The 18,107-nt window shown below is 38.8% G+C and overlaps 1 protein-coding gene across 1 annotated transcript in view; it reads left to right on the top strand.

Annotated features, from left to right (window-relative positions):
• SEMA3A (semaphorin 3A) overlaps positions 1 to 18,107 on the top strand; it is a 212,400-nt gene that overhangs the window by 148,631 nt on the left and 45,662 nt on the right. The window contains exon 6 of the mRNA XM_020800519.3: positions 4,212 to 4,331. Coding sequence (XP_020656178.3) covers positions 4,212 to 4,331 — 120 coding nt within the window. The remainder of the gene's footprint in view (positions 1 to 4,211; positions 4,332 to 18,107) is intronic.

The following is an 18,107-nucleotide window of genomic DNA, read 5'->3' as shown; positions in this document are numbered from 1 at the left end:
ACTTCAAGCAGGTGAAAAGAATGGGGGGGGGAGCAAGGTAGAGAAGAAAGCAGACAAAGGAATCAACCATAGACTAAGACAGATGCATTGCTTTTTCACCTCGGACATCAATAAAGCGCAAATCCCAAAGGCTTTACATGAAACTCATGGCCATTACAGACATATCTTCAACATCAAATTCTTCAGACCCCATATTCAACAGCTCTTGCATGTGACTTCCAGTGCTCCTGATGAATGATGAAGGGGAAATGTGAGCAGATTTGGCCACATCTACAAGGCTGTGCAGCTTCCTTGCCCATGTCACCATGTTATATTACATGACGTTGCGATCTGCTTATCATGGAAACAAATTACCTGCAGTGCTTTTCAAGTAGCATTCAAAGCTAGCCTTAATATGTGGGAGAAGAATGAAATCACTCTGCTGAATCAGTGTGGAATTGATGCCCTACTATTCGCATGTGTTTTTTTTTAAATTTATTACAGGGATCTCCTACTCACTTATAGCCTAAAAGGCTACTAAAGGCACCTATATAAACTAAATGGTAATTCATATTTTTGACACCAAAACCAACATGAAACAAACAAATGTTTTGGGAAAATATTATGATTCACTTCAACTGGTGGTGCTTTAGCTTGACAAATCAACCTATTCTTGGTTCAAACAGAATAGACAGTTCTGAAATTCTGGTACCTTTCCTGATTTTTACAGAGAGCCTTTCAGTATTTTTCACTGCTTCACTGTTAACAGTAAAGTCAATAATGAGAACATTCATGGTTGTTACTCTGCCTTTATCCACATTATACACAGAGCAATCGGCATGTCATGACCTTCCACTGTGGGATACCTCAATCTCAGCATGACACTGGTATCAGTGAAAGCAAACCTGCTTACAAACATCCCATGCCCTCTCTTTCACCCCTTTCCTATTTACATTATAAACTGCCCATCGTTTTGTGACTTGATACATTTTCTGTATTTTTATGCTGTGGAACCTTTTTGAGGAACAAAACCCCCACATACGTATAACATTATGCCTACGGAAAATGAGAGTTTGACTCGCTTTGCAAATATCATCCAGGAGCCCCTTAGATTGTAAATATGTGGAGGGTTGCCTGCATTCACACTAAATTTTGTGAGAAAGTGATGTGTCTGCAATATCTCTCTGCACACAAAGCAACAAATCCATTACACATACATACATAACCTGCTCCCATATAGGAATTAGGTATTTCTATAAAGTAAGACTATTTAAAAATGCTGTTAACTCATGATCTACATCCATGTCTCAGTTAAGCTTTTGGAATCTCTTTTTTCTGGGTGACCTTTTCCTCTCTTTCGACAGTTATGAAATAAAAGCAGGCTTCTTGTCTTTCCTTTGATTTATATTGATTTCATCCCAAGTCTCTTGAGAGAAGCTGACAAGCAAATGGAGGTAAAGTTAAGTAAAGGCTAACAGAAGCATCAAAAGCATTTTCTCAAGCACAGTACATAATAAGGGCTATAATTAAGTAATTCTCTCTCCTTTTAAAAATAGCAAGTGGCAGATGAGAGAGAAAAATGACAAATAGATAATTAATGTGCTGTTCTTTTTCACTTGATTTTGATTATATCTCCTGCTGAGTATGAGAGGTCTAGTAGCTTTTAATCTTCCCCTCATTCCACATATTTCCATTATCATGTTTTATCCCGTCCTGACTTTTATGATACACAGTCCTTGCAAATCCAGCTGAAAAAGCTATTCTTTCGACCTTTCAAGGGAAGGCAGCTCAACTTTCCCAGCAGGCATGATCAGACATGGTTGCCCTGCCATGGAAATGTCTTCTAAAATTGGCATGGAAAATACGAGCATGCCTTGGAACTAATCAACTTGTTTCCAACAAAGTCATATTAAATTCTGTCTAGGGCATTGACTGGGACCATGACCAATTGAATACCTGAAAATAACCCGTCAGTTCCATCCATAATTCATGCTTCGAACAGGCAAAGATGTTTATTCAATATTTTTCTGACACCCTAATGTGGAAGCAGAGCTTCGGATGGACACATTCATTCCATTTTTAGTTGTAGATGCCCAACTGGTAGGGGTACCAACATGTTCAGTTCATACATCAACAGGTCCTGTCTATAGCCTGGCAGACCAGTTCCTGATATCTAATTGATGTGCTCTTGAGGCGCGTGGGGAGGATCCTATAGCCACTGTATGGGGGATCTTTAGTTTCCCATATGTTTGGCCTACAAATCCCATAATCTCTACCTAGCATAGTAAAGATATTACAAAAGTTGTAGTCCAAGCATCTTGAATAGTGACGGGCAACCATTATTGATTGGTTGGTTGGTTGGTTGGTTGGGTTGGTTGGTTGGTTGGTTGAAAATTAGCCAATAAGAGGTATAAGGGGACTAAGTTAAAAGCATTTTGGTTAATAGAAAACCATTGCACCAACTGTTACAGTATAGAACCACTGCAATTTTTTAAAATATGCAAATTAACCTAGTTTTCCATATGATTTCCTCTTACTCCCTCCACCTTGGGAATGCAGCCATCGTGCTGCCATCCAGTCCAAACAAAAAAAAAGGCCCTCAGCACCACTGAGATCACCCAGGTCTGATCTTGAGGTTTCTTAATGCCTAAATTTATTGCAAATGTACAAGGGTAATTTTAGGGATGAAGAAATGAAAAATGAGAAGTCGAGAGAAGCTATCTATCTATCTATCTATCTATCTATCTATCTATCTATCTATCTATCTATCTATCTATCTATCTATCTATCTATCTATCTATCTATCTATCTATCTATCTATCTATCTATCTATCTATCTATCTATCTATCTATCTATCTATCTATCTATCTATTCAACTTATATGCCACCCACTCTACCCAAAGGTCTCTGGCTGGCTCACAGTTGAATAGGTAATACAGTGGGGTCTTGACTTAAGAACGGCTCGAGTTAAGAACATTTTGACTTAAGAACCGCTCTCATAGGAAAATATTGACTTGACTTAAGTACTTAGATTTGAGTTAAGAACTGAAAAAAAAACCACGCAGGGAAAGTGCAAAATTTGAACTTTCAGTTAACTGTTGGCCAGTGAAAAGGGTGCCTGTCTGCTTCCTCACTCCTCCCAGCATTTAGAGAGTGGATTGGGAGACAGTCTTCAGACTGCCTGGTACTGTACTGCCTGGACTGTATTTTCCCTGCCTTCCCTGAACCTTTCTTGACCTAAGGAAAAAAGAAACAAAATATCCCCCTCTAGTGGTCAAAGGCGGAAGAGCAGCTTCCCATTAGTTTCTATGGACGGAAAAGAGCAGATACGGACCAAATGGTTTTCAATGCATTCCTATGGGAAATGCAGATTTGACCTGAGAACTTTTTGATTTGAGAACCGCCTTCCAATACGGATTAAGTTCTCAAGTCAAGACCCCACTGTATATAATTCTGTTAGGAGCCTTATATTTTTCCAATCTTGCTTTGGGCTTAGTATCCTACAACTGTGTAAGTCTAGTTTCAACAGTAAAAACGCCAGGGGGAAAAATATCTATGAGGATCCCTCTGTGGATAGGAAAGCATAATGCTTATGGTGGAACGGAGCTTCTCAAGACTTTACCCTGGACTTCCTTCATGATTCCAAGACTGTCATATAGAGGTTACTTTGAACATGTGTATTCCCTTCACTCCTGAGTAAAAACAATGAGGTAAGGAAGGAAGTAGGCCACAGTGGTTCTACACACACACAGAAGTGAAAATTTTAGTAGGTGCAGTTTGCGATGTAATTGGGATAATTCTTTTCTCCTACAATTATGAAAGGTGGCACATCCCAGTCCTCTTGTATGTGGTCCTGTCGTGGAAGTCAGATTTTGGAAAAGTTACTTCTTTCTTTCAAACTTCAGCTCTTAGACTGCCTCAGCCATTAGGGCCAGAGGGATTCTGGAAACTATAGCCCAAAAATTTAACTTTTCAAAATTCTGGGACAGACTACTATTGTCCATCTGAAAGCTTGCCTGCTCTGTTTGACTTGCATATTGTTAACTAAATAACTTGCAAATATATTGCATCTGCCATAGTATTTCCTCATAAGGAAAACAGACTGGAAATAACTATTAGCAGGAAATGTGTATTGTATACTGGCATTCTGTTTGCTTCTCTGTACTGTAATAAGTTGTCATGGTAAGTTTCACTCATTCACTGAACCATACAATTTCATGCAATGTTACAGATGGTGAACTTTATTCTGGAACAGCAGCAGACTTCATGGGCAGAGACTTTGCTATTTTCCGTACCCTGGGACACCATCATCCAATCAGGACAGAGCAGCATGACTCCCGATGGCTTAATGGTAAATCAGACATACATTTTATCCACTCTCTGTGTTCTTAAAAAATGCATAAATTGAACTTTAGCATGAAATGCAGTTTTCCTTTCTGCCCCTATTAATTTTTCCTCCTTTCCGACCATTCACCACAGTGTTGCTACTGGTCAATGAAACTGATTAGGGTTGGTTATAGATATGTATTGTGCTTGTAGCTATATTGTTATTTGTAGCATTGAAACAGAGATGGTTAATGTCTCTATCCTTGGGAATGGACCTCTTCTGTAAACTGTGATTGGATAACCAGAAATAATCAAACTAAGGATAGCACGTTTTCTTTAACATATATCTTGAGTAAAACATTGTAAAGAATTGAGAAGAATTGAGAGAGAGAGAGAGAAGTGATGTGCAGATTTCAGAGAGAATGTTGGAAAGCATGTTCCAGTCCACAGTGTACCAGTTAACTATCATCTATCCTTGTAAAACATGCAGGAACAGGTTTCTGTCATGCTCTTTCCAACATGATTTTATTGGAGAGGATTCCATACAAGCACATTAAATGAGTACCAGTCAAAACTGCAGTGTTTACGAAGCAATTGACACTCCTGTTTGGTTGGCCTCTCTCTATCTTTTTTCACAACAATTTGCAGGTGGGTGAGCTCTCCAAAGTTCTCCTGAGAGGTGCTTAGAAATGGTTTGAGGTTTCTGAAAACAACACCAAATGTAATGACTTGGATCAAATTTTCCAAGTCTTCATACAGATACAGATTCTAAGGAAGGTCTTTTTATCTTCCATAACTGGCTCACACAAGGTTGCAAGACCAACCCTGGTGCTCTTCTCTTTCCTGGTAGCTGATTTCCAGTTTTTCTCCACTTTCCCTTTCCCTTTGCATTGTCTGGGTGTTTGCTTGCTTCACAGAGTCCTCCTTTCCAAGGTAAGTGTGTCTCTTAGGTTTTTTCCATGTCCGTGGCACCTTTGAGCTCAACGTTCCTGTTTCGAAGATCTCAGTACATTTTGGAAATGATATGTTGTCCTTCCAAACATGTGGCTTGTATTTGCTATAAGCCACATATTTGTGAGAGTACACCCACAGCACCTTTTAGTCTCTCAGAAGCTCCAGAGACCTCTGGGTAGTGTGGGCAGCATATAAATTAAATAAATAAAATACTAATAAAAACAAATACCGAAAGTGCAGAAGGGCTGTCTTGAAAAACCAGGTTTTGCCCATGGTTACAAAGAAAATCCACAGTGGGCTTGAGCTAGAAGTATAAACTTTCTTAAAAAGGGAGAGGGGAGAAAAGGAAAGGAAAGAAAAGCAGGGATGCCTTTTAATTAAATGGGCACCCTGTGCCAGACATAATGACTCGCTGATTGGGAGCCCTGTAGGCGCTAACATAATGTAAATAGCAACTATGAACCTCTGCCAAACATATGGCTTTGCTTGATGTTTGCATCCTGAGAACAGCCATGGACAATCTTTGTGAGTTCTGTTTGTAAAAGAGGCATTTAAAAAAAGAAGCTTTGTTGTTTCATTTTATTCTAATTTTTGTCAACGTAACAGGACTTCAGAGAATATTCAAGTAAAAAAAAGAGGGAGGTGGGTGCCCTCCCCCAGCCTCCTTTCCACAGGCCAACAAGCGTAGAAGCTTCTCAAATAATATCTTATTCTCCAGCTGATTAAGCCCAAGGATAACCAGGCCTCGGCAATGCTGAGCTCAGTCATGCAAGTAAAAGCCTCTATTGTGCAGGAGATCCACACACTGACAGCTGAGGCAGGAGGATTTATACAGGAAGAGAGCACAATCTTTGTCCACAGTCCCTGTGGCCTCACTGCTGAAATCTTGTCATTCCTCTCTCCTTTTTATGAAGGCATCCGTTGGTCTCTCAACGCTCAATGTGAGAACAGATTTTCCCTAATTAGCATTAAGGATACATCTGAGAGAATGAGGAAACTGAAACAGGCTGAAGATGGAGAGAGAGAGAGAGGTTTGCCCATCTGAAAGCCCCTGAGAAATTAAATGCCACCCAAAACTGTTATAAAATGTAAAGGTCTGTGAGTGGGCACGGCACATCAGCCTGCACCTCTAAGACTCCAACAGCATTGTGACAACTTTTACACATAGCTTTGGGGCTAAAGCTAGTATTTACTCCCAGCTAAGCCAGTTCTCTTGAATTAATAGGACGAATCAATATTTAAGAAAGTCCCATTGATTTAGTGGGCCTACTCTACCTTGGACTAGATGTCTATTCTTTGTAATTTTTGTAGGGATGCAAGGAAGCCCCTGGCCCACTCTATACCTGAATAAAGGGCATACAGATTGGTATTACCCAGTGATGTTCCTAAAGAGGCATTCCAACACACTTTGTCCCTGGATCTTTGATATCATCGGTGTGTTTTTGAATGTCCAGAAAACAACAACAACCTATACACATACATTCCTTAAAAGAAGTATTTGTGGTGATGCAAACATCTATCACCTGGGGGAGAGGCCACACAATGTCCTAGCTGTGTGACTTCTCCACTCAAAGCCCATACAACAATAATCATTCTACATTGACACATTTTCAAAATCCCAATAATATAGTGCTTTTTCAGTAAAGTTTAGTAAACTGAGTGAGAGGCCAGAAGAAGGAACAAAGAAGAACATTTCAAATGCAAATAGGCTATCTATACAGCAACACAAGTTTTTCTTTTCACCTACTCCATGAAATGGCTGGTAGAATGGCTGCAAGGTAATATAGGACATAACCTCAGTCTGAGCCCTCCTTGTTCCCTTGGTGGTTGAACTGTCCATAGGAGAATGTGGACTTTATTGGAGAGTTTAGCTGTCAAGTGCCTTATTCTCTGATGCCAGCAATTCAGCCTATCATGTTATTTTTCATTTACATTTTCCTCAGTTCAACAGTATTGATCATTTTTTAATTCTACAAATGCTGAATTGAATATGATGTATCCATTATGGTGTTGATCCATCCCAGAGGTATACAGCAGCTCCTTGCTCTACCTCACAGTTACCCCAGACTCACACAGATACCCCTAATATGGTCTGTTCTGCTCATTTGTCCAAAGACAGTACACATAGCTTTTTTTTTTTTTTTTTTTTTTTTTTTTTTGCTCTTCAAATAGGTATTGCAAACCAAGATCACTTTCCATATCAGTGAGTTTGCTGTGGAAAAATAGTGCATAATGGAGCACTGTAGGGCACTTTCTAGAGGAGAAATGTGTAGGAAACCAGGTGTTCACCAATGGGCTCTGCCTCATGATGCCATTCCAGCAGCATCCCGAGGAGATCCTTTGTGTCTTCCTCAGGAGACAGCTTGCTTTCTCTTCCAAAGAGTGGGAAGCACTCCCCCTGCTGCCACACACTTCCATACAGAAATGTGTTTTGTTTTGTTTTTTGTTTTTTGGGGGTTTTTTTTTTTTTTTGATTGGGGCATGTTTTATACCTTTGTTGGCATAAAAATATGCGACAGATCATAGGAAGGGCAACTTTCAATGCATGAGTCAAAGCCTGTTAAAATTCAGTACTAAAGCAGAATTATTTATTTTACCATCCCCACCACCACCACCACCTACAATTTTCTGTAAAAATATGAAATATCATTGAATGGTCTCTTAATTTGGATAGATCCTTACTTCGTATAAGGCTTAGTAAAGCTTCACTGTATAGTTTATCCCTTCTGTTTGGTTTTTAAGTGGGAGAGTAGCCATACTGAATTCCCAAGAGATGTTGTCCTTGATAATCTTTACGGTTACATAAGCAGCTGAATGTTATAGCAGTTGAGAGCATAAGAAAGAAAGAAAGAAAGAAAGAAAGAAAGAAAGAAAGAAAGAAAGAAAGAAAGAAGTCTACCATGTTCATTTTAGACCATAGGGCAAGGGGATTTTCACTGTTCTTCTGGTGAACACTGCGCACAAGAACATCTTCACATCTTAAGGTCAGCCAGTAAGACAAAGTCTAAGTGACAGCTCTCAGGTATAAATATTCCTGATCAGAAACTATCTTTCTGAATAGTGTGATTCTACCACTGTGTTCACCTTGACTGCAAAGGTTCCACTTTAATTCTGCTTTGAACACATCTAGCAAGCTGGGGCACCATTGAAAGGTCTCATCAAAATTAACAAACCATGTACATACTGGCATAGGATCCCCAGAAAACATTAACCTTTGATTTTCGTCCAGTTACTTATCTGATCATAACAGCTGCAGCATTCACTATATTAGATAGGAAAAACATGCCAGTGTCTGTGTAAAATAATAGATACAAAGCAGATATCTGAAATGATACTAAATAAAAACCAGTGGGAAACTCTTCCATTGCCCAGGACACTGTCTCTTTGATCTCAAGGAGGACATTGTTAGACCAAAGGAACTTCCAAGACAGATATTTGTGGGAAACAGCTGAATAGGAATTAATCAAGAGGTTGGCTCTACCTCCTGGAGCCTGAACAGGAGGACAAGACTTTAAAAGCCCCCTCTACATACAGTCATCTGAAAAAGAAAGTACACCCTCTTTGCATTCTATGGTTTTATATAATAAAAATCATCTGGTCCTTATCAGGTCTGAAAATTAGGTAAATACAACCTTAGATGAACAACAACACATGGCCTATTATACTGTGTCACAGCTACCCTATGTATGAAGTTCTTTGGGTGGCATACATTAAAAACTTTTAAAATAAAATTAGAAAATTGAAATACAGTATAAAACACATTTTAAAAATAAAGCAGTAAGATAGAATAGAGAAAGAAGTCATGTTCTGTATATAGCAGTATTTGGTAGGGTGGTCTGCCTGTTTACCGTATGTGTAATTGCTCAAACCATGTATGTTGTCATAGGCTAGCAGTGAAACTGTTGTTAAAAGCATAGAGACTGGCAAAAGAAATCCTGTACCAGGCACCCAAAATGATTTTTTTTTTCAGGGAATTTCTTAACCTTTGATAGCTACTATATGACGGAAGAAGGTTCTGTTGGTTGACAGCCAAGAACATGTATTTCTAGAAGCCTTGTGAAATTTTTGAGCATTGCACTAGACTTCTCAGATAGCATGCCATGTGGCAGAGACGAGGGATCACACCGCCCCCTGATATTTTCTGTACTATTTCACAAGGGTGTACAGGGCAGCACTTTGTGCAGGAAGTGAATACATTTTCGGAAACTTCATCTTTTGGCAACATGCTAGTCAGGGCTAGAAACTCAGTGATTTAGTATGCTATAAATAGGCTGCGATAGTACTACAGTTTCAGTGTATTTTCAGGCTGAGTAATACTTTATTCATGGCGATGATAAATACAGTACTGCGGAAGAATGTCTCACCCTTGTCTTAGTGAAGGTTGTTGAATAAGGAAGCTAATCACTGATCCGATTTCCTGCAAACTCCATGACAAAATATTGACTTCAGGTGAAGAAATCTCATTGTGGGGCCCAGCATATTGCCATGATAATCCTAAATTTACACCCTTGTCTGTGACAATTAGTTTAATCAGCACTGACCCCATCAATACGTGTTTCCTCTTTTCAGGCCATCATAGTCTGGTAGGCATTAAGAGATTTATTGTCAACTGCATAATTTACGTCTCTGTGTGTGGTAAATATGGGTGAGGAGAATTGCACAGGAAGGTGGACGCCACAACAATGTGTGTCACTGTGGCAGGATCACCTCTGCTGTCATCGCTCTCAATAGCTCTCCCTCTGTGAAAATAGGAACTGTTTGCAAATTAATTAGTTTCTGGCAGCAGCTTGATTGTTGACCCAGAGTTTGTAGAGTGGAAGAACAATCAGATTAGTGTGTTCAATACAAAGGCCCAGTGCGAAGCCAGAGTGTGGTTTGCCAAACGGTGCAGGGCCTGAATGGAGAGCAGCAAATTCTTCCTTGGAGACACCATGGCAAAGGTTAAGTGTGATGTGACTGGAGCACATGGGCCAAAAAGGTGGGGTGGGGAGGAGATGGATTAGAAATGTTCATCAGCATGAAGCCAGTTAATGCTAATTGACTGTTGGAGTGTTAGATACACAATGCATGAATGAGTTCGAGGCTCTGCTATAGGGGGGAAATGCTGTCTTATTAAGCAATAAAAATGATCACAACAGGGAGCGTTAGACAGAGCAGAGGAAATGTCCAAATCCTGTCAAAATTCAAGGGTCATAAAATTAGTCTCACAGCTCAATTCATTTCACTTTCATTCAAAAGTAAGTCCTCCTGAGAGATCAGTGGTTCTTTCTTCCAAGTACATGCACATAAAACTCAAGCCATAGACTTCTTAGTTTCAACCCCGTACACAAGACAATCAGGTAAGATAAATTAAAAGCAACGCCTCCCCCAGTGACTCAAAAATTAGAATATTTCCATTCTAAAAGAAATACTAAAATAATCTGACAGATTATTAGTTTTGCAGTTGCAGCTGGAGGAACTCCTATGGTGAATGCATTTTACTTTCTAGATTACTTTGTTCCTGAATATTTTTGTTTAACCATACGTATTGCCTTTTGCATTAATTGTACTGAAAATGATATAGCGAAAATTGTATTATGGATTTTTGCCAGCCGTAAGTGTAGTTGCATAAATTCTGGTGTCAAATCACCACACTAATTACTGAGTTAGCTTGTAGTCTTAGTGGCACATCGAGTCATATGACTGGCACATGAGTAGGAAAGCATAGAGCAACTGATCAGTTATTAACAATTCACCAGTACAGTTTTCAAAATTATACTCACACTACTGCAATCCATAATGGAATTCTGGCCACCAATTTATTAGTCATTTGAGAAAAGACAATTAGGTGGCTTCTCATTGTTTAGCCCTTAAAATTACATGAGATATTACTATTCCACCTGGAAATTATGTAGATCTACTGCTTTTTCATAATTTCCATTCCTTTGCAGGTAAGATACCTTCCTGTAGGATTTTGCGCTGTAACTCTCATTTGTTCTTGGGCCAAGCTGACATAACTCATTTGTCAGTACATTTGATTTCCACAATAATATATGTTTGATTCATGAAGCAAAACAGAGGTTACTACCTGGCAACAACACTCAGGAAATGTGAGATAAATCTAAAGAAGTGATGCATAACTTTTAAAGGAAAAAAAACCTGTTTTCATACATACATCCAACCTAAACAACATAAGCCTAACACCACAATAAAACACAATTACATAATACACCAGTGCCACCATCAACCTCAGGGCTAGCATTAATAATATTTTAAATTTCATTCAGTCCATTTTCTTTCCAAAACTTCTTCCCTTGGTATATATCCCTTCGCTCTCCGAAATACATATTCCAAGAATACACTCCATATTTTCTAAAAATCATTATTTTTTGATGGGCCTCTTCTTATTTTCATACCACATGTCAATTTATCATTAATTGCCATATCCCATAGTCCTCTATACCACTGGTTCTTAACCTTGGTTACTCAGATGTTTTTGAACTGCAACTCCCAGAAGCCTTCACCATCAGCTCTGCTGGCTGGGGTTTCTGGGAGTTGCAGCTCAAAAACACCTGAGTAACAAAGGTTAAGAACCACTGCTCTATACTATTCCTCTAAATTGAGTTGGTTATCATTTTTCCAGTTTCTTACAAAAAAATTAACCTTGCTGCCGTAATCATTATAACTATTAATTCCTTATTTTTTTTCAACAATTGATCCTTCTTAACCAAATTCAATAAAGCCATTGACAGGGACATTTGAATATTTAATCCAGTTATTTCCCTTATTTCTTTAAAGATTTGCTTCCATTCTTGCTTTCTTATTTCACATGACCACCACATATGTGTATACGTTCCCTTCTCTTTTTTACACTTCCAGCATAGTGATGATACATTTTGTTTATTATATTTAGTTTTACTGGCATTAAATACCGGGGGGGGGGGGGGGGGGAACTGTTTTCATATGCTTTGCAACTATGAGGATTTATTTCCTTTTACTGATTCATGTCCCCACTTTATAAATACCATACTTCAGAATAAATTGTCAATCAATTTGCATATTAGTGAAAAGTAGGTGTTTTCTGTTGTTTTTGTCCTTAAGTTGACACTTAAGTTCTCCCAACATTTATAAACAGCTTCATCATATACTCTAGTAGGCAGACCAACCCACTCCTTTCTCTCCATGAAATATTTTGCCAGTTTCCTTGAAATGCATTTGGCTTCTCTCAAAAACAGTCAGATCCAAGGATGAATCTACAAACTCAATTTGCACTTCATCTTATGGGAAAATCTCAAAGGCTTCCCCATTACTGAGTATTCTTGTGTATCTGCCCTGCCAAACCATGTAGCCTAGAACAGCATACATTAATAAGGCATGAGCTAATCCCAAACCATTCTTAGGTTCTTTATTTACTAACTGATACAGTAATGTGCTCCTATTACATATCTGTTCAGTTTCTCCAGATAAATATTATGCACCAGCATTGTGTTTGACATAATGTCATGAGCATGTGATTCACACCTGACTTGTGATACCTTGATGTACATCCTTGTCTAGTCTGCAGGCTCAGTTCCAAATCCACATATAATTTACACAGATAATGTATGTGTCTCGATGTGTAGTTAATTGTAAACACAGTACATCTAAGTGACAGTGATACATGTAGTATGAAAATACGTGGGATCATGCCTTCTTGTCCTCTGTCCAACCTCATCCTGGCTTCTGACCAGATCCTTTATATATATATGAGCAGGCTGTCCATTGGAAATGTCTGGATAATCAATTCTTTGCATGTTTTCCTTTACAACACCTAAACTTGCATGAAAACAGTGTGTGTGGATCCAGCTTGAATACTTTTAGGTTCTAGGTCCAAATTAGGATAAAAACAATCACGTTGGGCAGGAAATCTAATTGCCCACTAACAAGACCATGGTCCTCACTTAGCTTTCCTCTAACTGGATCAACATAAATGAACAACTGATTACATATTCAAACCAAAATGAACATCTGTAATGTAGTGAGGTAACTGATGCTGGAGATTAAATGGATGAAACATTGATGCATCTCATGCTTTTTGCAATTTCATTTCTGAAGTCTTGTAATCTTCAAGAACTGGTTTTCTCCTCTAGGTCAGAGGTCCCCAACCTCCGGTCCGTGGCCTAGTGCTGGTCCGTGGCCTGAGCCGGACTGGTCTGTAGAGACAAAACTCCCCCACCCCAGCACACACTCCCTCCACAGCCCATTCACACATGCGTATGAGTGCCCCCAAGCGCCACCCTGCCCTTCGCACCCTCTCTCACGAGTGCCCTCCAACTCCTTCACGCATGCTCACGAGTGCCCTCACACCCACGAGAGAGAGCGAGAGCACCCGCTCCTTCATGCATGCACACAACCGCGGAGGGTGCCCCACCTTCCCCAACCAGTCTGCGGGGTTTAAAAAAAAGTTGGGGACCACTGCTCTAGGTCATTTAGGCCAGTGGTTCACTGCCTTCCATGTTCCAGATGTTCTAGACCAATTCCAAGAGTCCTCAGTCAGCAGATCCAGTGGTGAGGGATTCTGGGAACTGATGTCCAAAATCAATTGGAGGGATATACTGTATATTGCAGCCCTTAATTCACACACTTACTGGGGAGTAAGCCCCATAAAACTCGGTGGGATTTACTTTAGAGAAATCATGAATAGGGTTTTTAATGACAGATCTCTATCTTTTACATTGATAGAAGACAATAAAGTCGCAGTTACAGGATCAAAATGGAAATGTGTGTGACAAATCATTGATTGCTGATTTATTCGTGCCTCTGGGATATGTGCTGCCTTTTCAGCTTAGCATACAATGAGATTCAAATTACATCTTGTGCAGTGATGTGCCATGGGACTACAATCCATGTTTCCAAGTGTTTACAGTTCAGCGAGCTTTAACCTCTGCAATTCTAGAAATTAAATAATGTCATGGCTAAGTGATAGCTGGTATGAGATCTTTTGCATTTAAATTTTACCACGTGCGTGTGCTAATCAGCAGTCAATATATATTATAACATTGTGTTTCAGCCATAAATCCTAGTTTGGTTGTATATTAAAGAGATTAAAAGATGAACCTGTCCTTCCATTCAGATATTTGTAATTGCAAAGGAGAATCTCCATATTCTTAATTTGCCATATTGTACCCGAGGCTGTGATTCCAAGAATATTTTATAAAAGTGCACTGGAAGCTAGACACTGTCAGGGCTCACATGGAAAATAGCTCAATCAAAGATGTATCTGAACCTAGGAACTAAAACACTAGGAAGATTTTTTTTTTTTTTTTTTGCTTAAACTGTTATTGGTTAATTTGTGCACTATTTTCTCCTTGCAAGTCATTTTGTCCCCAGGACTTGTCACAGTGGCAGAAATCCATTTGCTTGGTTACACAAAAGGTGTACCCTTTCCCTTTCCATGAGAAGCACATCATTTTTGCCACCTGATTGCCACCCTCATGGGGTGAAATGATAAAACCACTCCTTTAATATCTCACATATCCTGGATGTGTAAGTAGCTCTCTAAAAATGCTGCAACAAATCAGACTGTGCACTTTCTCCCTCCTTTCATTTTTCATATGTGGATATCAAAGGGGGGGGGGAGAGTGTGAGTGTCAATAAGTAAGAATCAAAAAATCCAAATAAACCTCACCACAAAATCAAAATGTTATGATAAAGTCTGAGATGTGTCATAGATGGTTGGGTCATTTATCCACCATCTGCTATTCGAGAAACAACAATTAGTGCATCACGTAAAAATATGACACCATACAGTTTCATGACTGCAATACTGTATGACAGTTGGTAACAAATGTCTCTGTGTACGTATATGTGTTGATGAAACAGCTATATTTTAATTGGAAGTTTCAAGAATTCCTTAAATGTTTATTGGAATTTCTTTGAAATGTTGAACTACCAATTTTAAACAGACCTTTTTGAGTTCCATTCTGATGTCAATGTCAATATTTCAGATGGAACACATAATATGAGTTATTCTCTCACTGTGTGTTTTGTTGTTGTTTTCTCCCTTCTGGATACTTAATGCATGGGCACTGCTAAGAACTAAGGGAATTACCTACTCTTTTAAACACTTAGGGTTTGTTTTAAGCAAATTGCCAAATCAAAATTATCTGTCGAATATATTGAGAAAACCTATCTGCTTATTTGTGTTACTGGTTTCTAGAAGACACATGTTTCATAAACTGGCCTTATTCAGTCTAAAATGGAAGGTCAGCGAGGAAAATGATGTTTCTTAGGTCAAGAATCCTATGGTACCTTAGATTAGTGAGACTGGGATTTCTTTTCTTTCTGACTATAGCCTCCCACAGTGTCAAAAATTTACTCTAGAGCAGTAGTCTCCAACCTTGGGTAACCCAGGTGTTCTTGGACAGCAATTCATAGAAACCTTGGCCAGCATATTTTGTGGTAAAGGCTTTTGGGAATTGCAGTTCAAGAACATCTAGGTTACCAACGGTTGGGAATCACTGCTCTAGAGGGTTTCCAAACCATTTTCGGGGGGGGGGGTGTACACCAGGGGGATGCTGGAGAAGCAGTGGCTTGCTGAACCTGGTATTAAAAAAGGATTAAAAATGTCTCTTATACAGACAAAACTCCTTGTATATCAAGTCCAGGTCTGTCTACTCTGGCAGTGACTCCCTGGGGCCTTTCCTGGTTACACAGCATCCCAGCAATGGGCAGGGGCTGAACCTGAGACTTTTTATAAACGACACATGGTGTATCAATGTGATTCTTCCAGTAACAGAAGTACATAAGGAGCATTATCTTGGTGAGGCGAAGGAATAAAAATTTGCCATGAAGATTCCCTACAGGAAAGCAGAATCCAGAGAAGTAAAAAAGATGAAAGCAGGATTGATTTTATAGGGTACTCAGCAGGAAATAATAAAAAGGTGTTAAGATAACTATGTAAAAGAAGAAGATTTTGGGCCAGACAGCTGTGATCCTGCAAAGCTAGCAAATAAACCTATCTTGGAATGAGTTTAAAAGTTTAAAATGAAATCTACAAACATGGGAGGAAGGGGACAGAGAGATACGACCAGACACTAACATTGTGGCTTGAAGTCCCTTGGGAATTTCTTCTATAAATCCTGCATTAAAACACAAGTTAACCAAGAATAAGCTGTCAGAATTATGAACATGATGATTTATTTCCTTGCTTGCAGAGCTTGTCTTGATTTTTAAAGCAAATGTATTTGCAATTACTTTAGCAGCAAGATAGATGAGGTACAAGGATACAATGTGACTACTAATTTTCTTTTATGTAAATACCATGTGTGTCTACCTTTTTGTGCACACAAAGAGTGGTATAGCATAATGGCAATTTTTACTGTGTACATTCCAGTATTTTTAAACCTTGTTTCCCTGCCTATAAAGTGATTCTTTAATTTAATATATATTCTCCTTCCCCTGTTTTTCTCCTGTGCTTTCCAATCACCCCACACCATCTTTTTAAAGGGGGCGGGGGACCAAACACAAAACACAAAGAACTACAATGGAATGGCCTATTAAAGTAAGCACAGGTTTGCCTACATTTAGATGTATGTGGTCTCTTGCACTATGATACTGTTTTTCCATTCCATAGCAGGAGTTGGAGAGGCAATAAAATGCAAAGCATTGTGACATCTGCTTATCACGTGTTCAAAAATGGAGGGCGGATGATAAAAGATTTCCACTGTCAGTTGTAGGGATTTTACTTTAAGCATAGCACTGTATATGTCTCCTCGGAAGCAAGTCGCTCTGTATTCAGCAGTAAACAAGTTTCCTATTTCCTCAAGCCTGTTTTGATAAACAATTTCAGGATGGAGGGAAGCAGCCTAAAATGTTTAGTTCTGCTTCAAGATAAGCACTTGGATTAAACTAATGAAATAAATTTGCTTCTTTAAATGCCAAACCAGTTGAAACACATTCTTTTGATTTTTTAAAAAAACATTGGGGTTACAAGTGCATAAGTGCTATTTTTGATGTAGTCTCACACACACTCTCTTTAACACCCACACACCCACAGAAACATTTACAGCTTTTGCAAAAATAGCATTGTGATAAGCTGCAGTATCATTGCATTGCCCAAGCTATAGCAATGCATATCAGAGTTGATTTTCATAGCATACATTAGCGTAAATACTTTACAGACTTCAATGAACTGGAGTTGACCTTTAAAGTACAAAAGAGGGAGAGTGTGTAGATACTAATGGGAATATGGAGTGCAAGACCAAAGAAACATATCCCATTTTCTGTGTTTTCCCTATGATTCCAATTTTTTCCCTCCCCTCCAACTTTGCTATTTTTTTCAACAAGCAGCAACATCAAATACTGCGGTTTATTCTTCACTTTTTCTGTTGCTAAATTAAACTAGAAATTACACATTCTATCTGCATGAATACCAAACAGGGCTGTCATAACTGATGTGATAACACTGAATACCAAAAGGGGTAATGAAGAATAATTTTTATGTGTGCCAACTGTTGTTTCTTTGCCTTGATTAATTTTGTGTTATTTCACTAACATGACAGGTTAGCATGAAAAAAACACACACACAACAAAATGAAATAAAGCAAAACAAAACACCTGTGATCATTCAACCAGTGCTTGTTTGAAACTTCCTTGGGCTACAGATTTAATCTGTAGTTAGTAAATTTTATGTCAACTTTGTCTCCCCTACCTGTGAAAGCTAATTATGAGGCATACAAAAATGTATTCAATGTCTCTCCATCTATGTGACTGTCTCATAGTCAACAAAGTAAGAACTAGTCAGTGGTAAAAATGCAACTGTAAATTATGGGAAAGATTTTAAGAAAGAAGGGTTAATGGAACATATTGAAGATAATGAATCTTGGGC

Source organism: Pogona vitticeps, chromosome 5 (assembly GCF_051106095.1).
Source record: "Pogona vitticeps strain Pit_001003342236 chromosome 5, PviZW2.1, whole genome shotgun sequence".
Classification (NCBI taxonomy): Eukaryota; Metazoa; Chordata; class Lepidosauria; order Squamata; family Agamidae; genus Pogona; species Pogona vitticeps.
The sequence above is the reverse complement of the archived record's forward strand: the minus strand, read 5'-3'. Positions and strand labels throughout refer to the sequence as shown.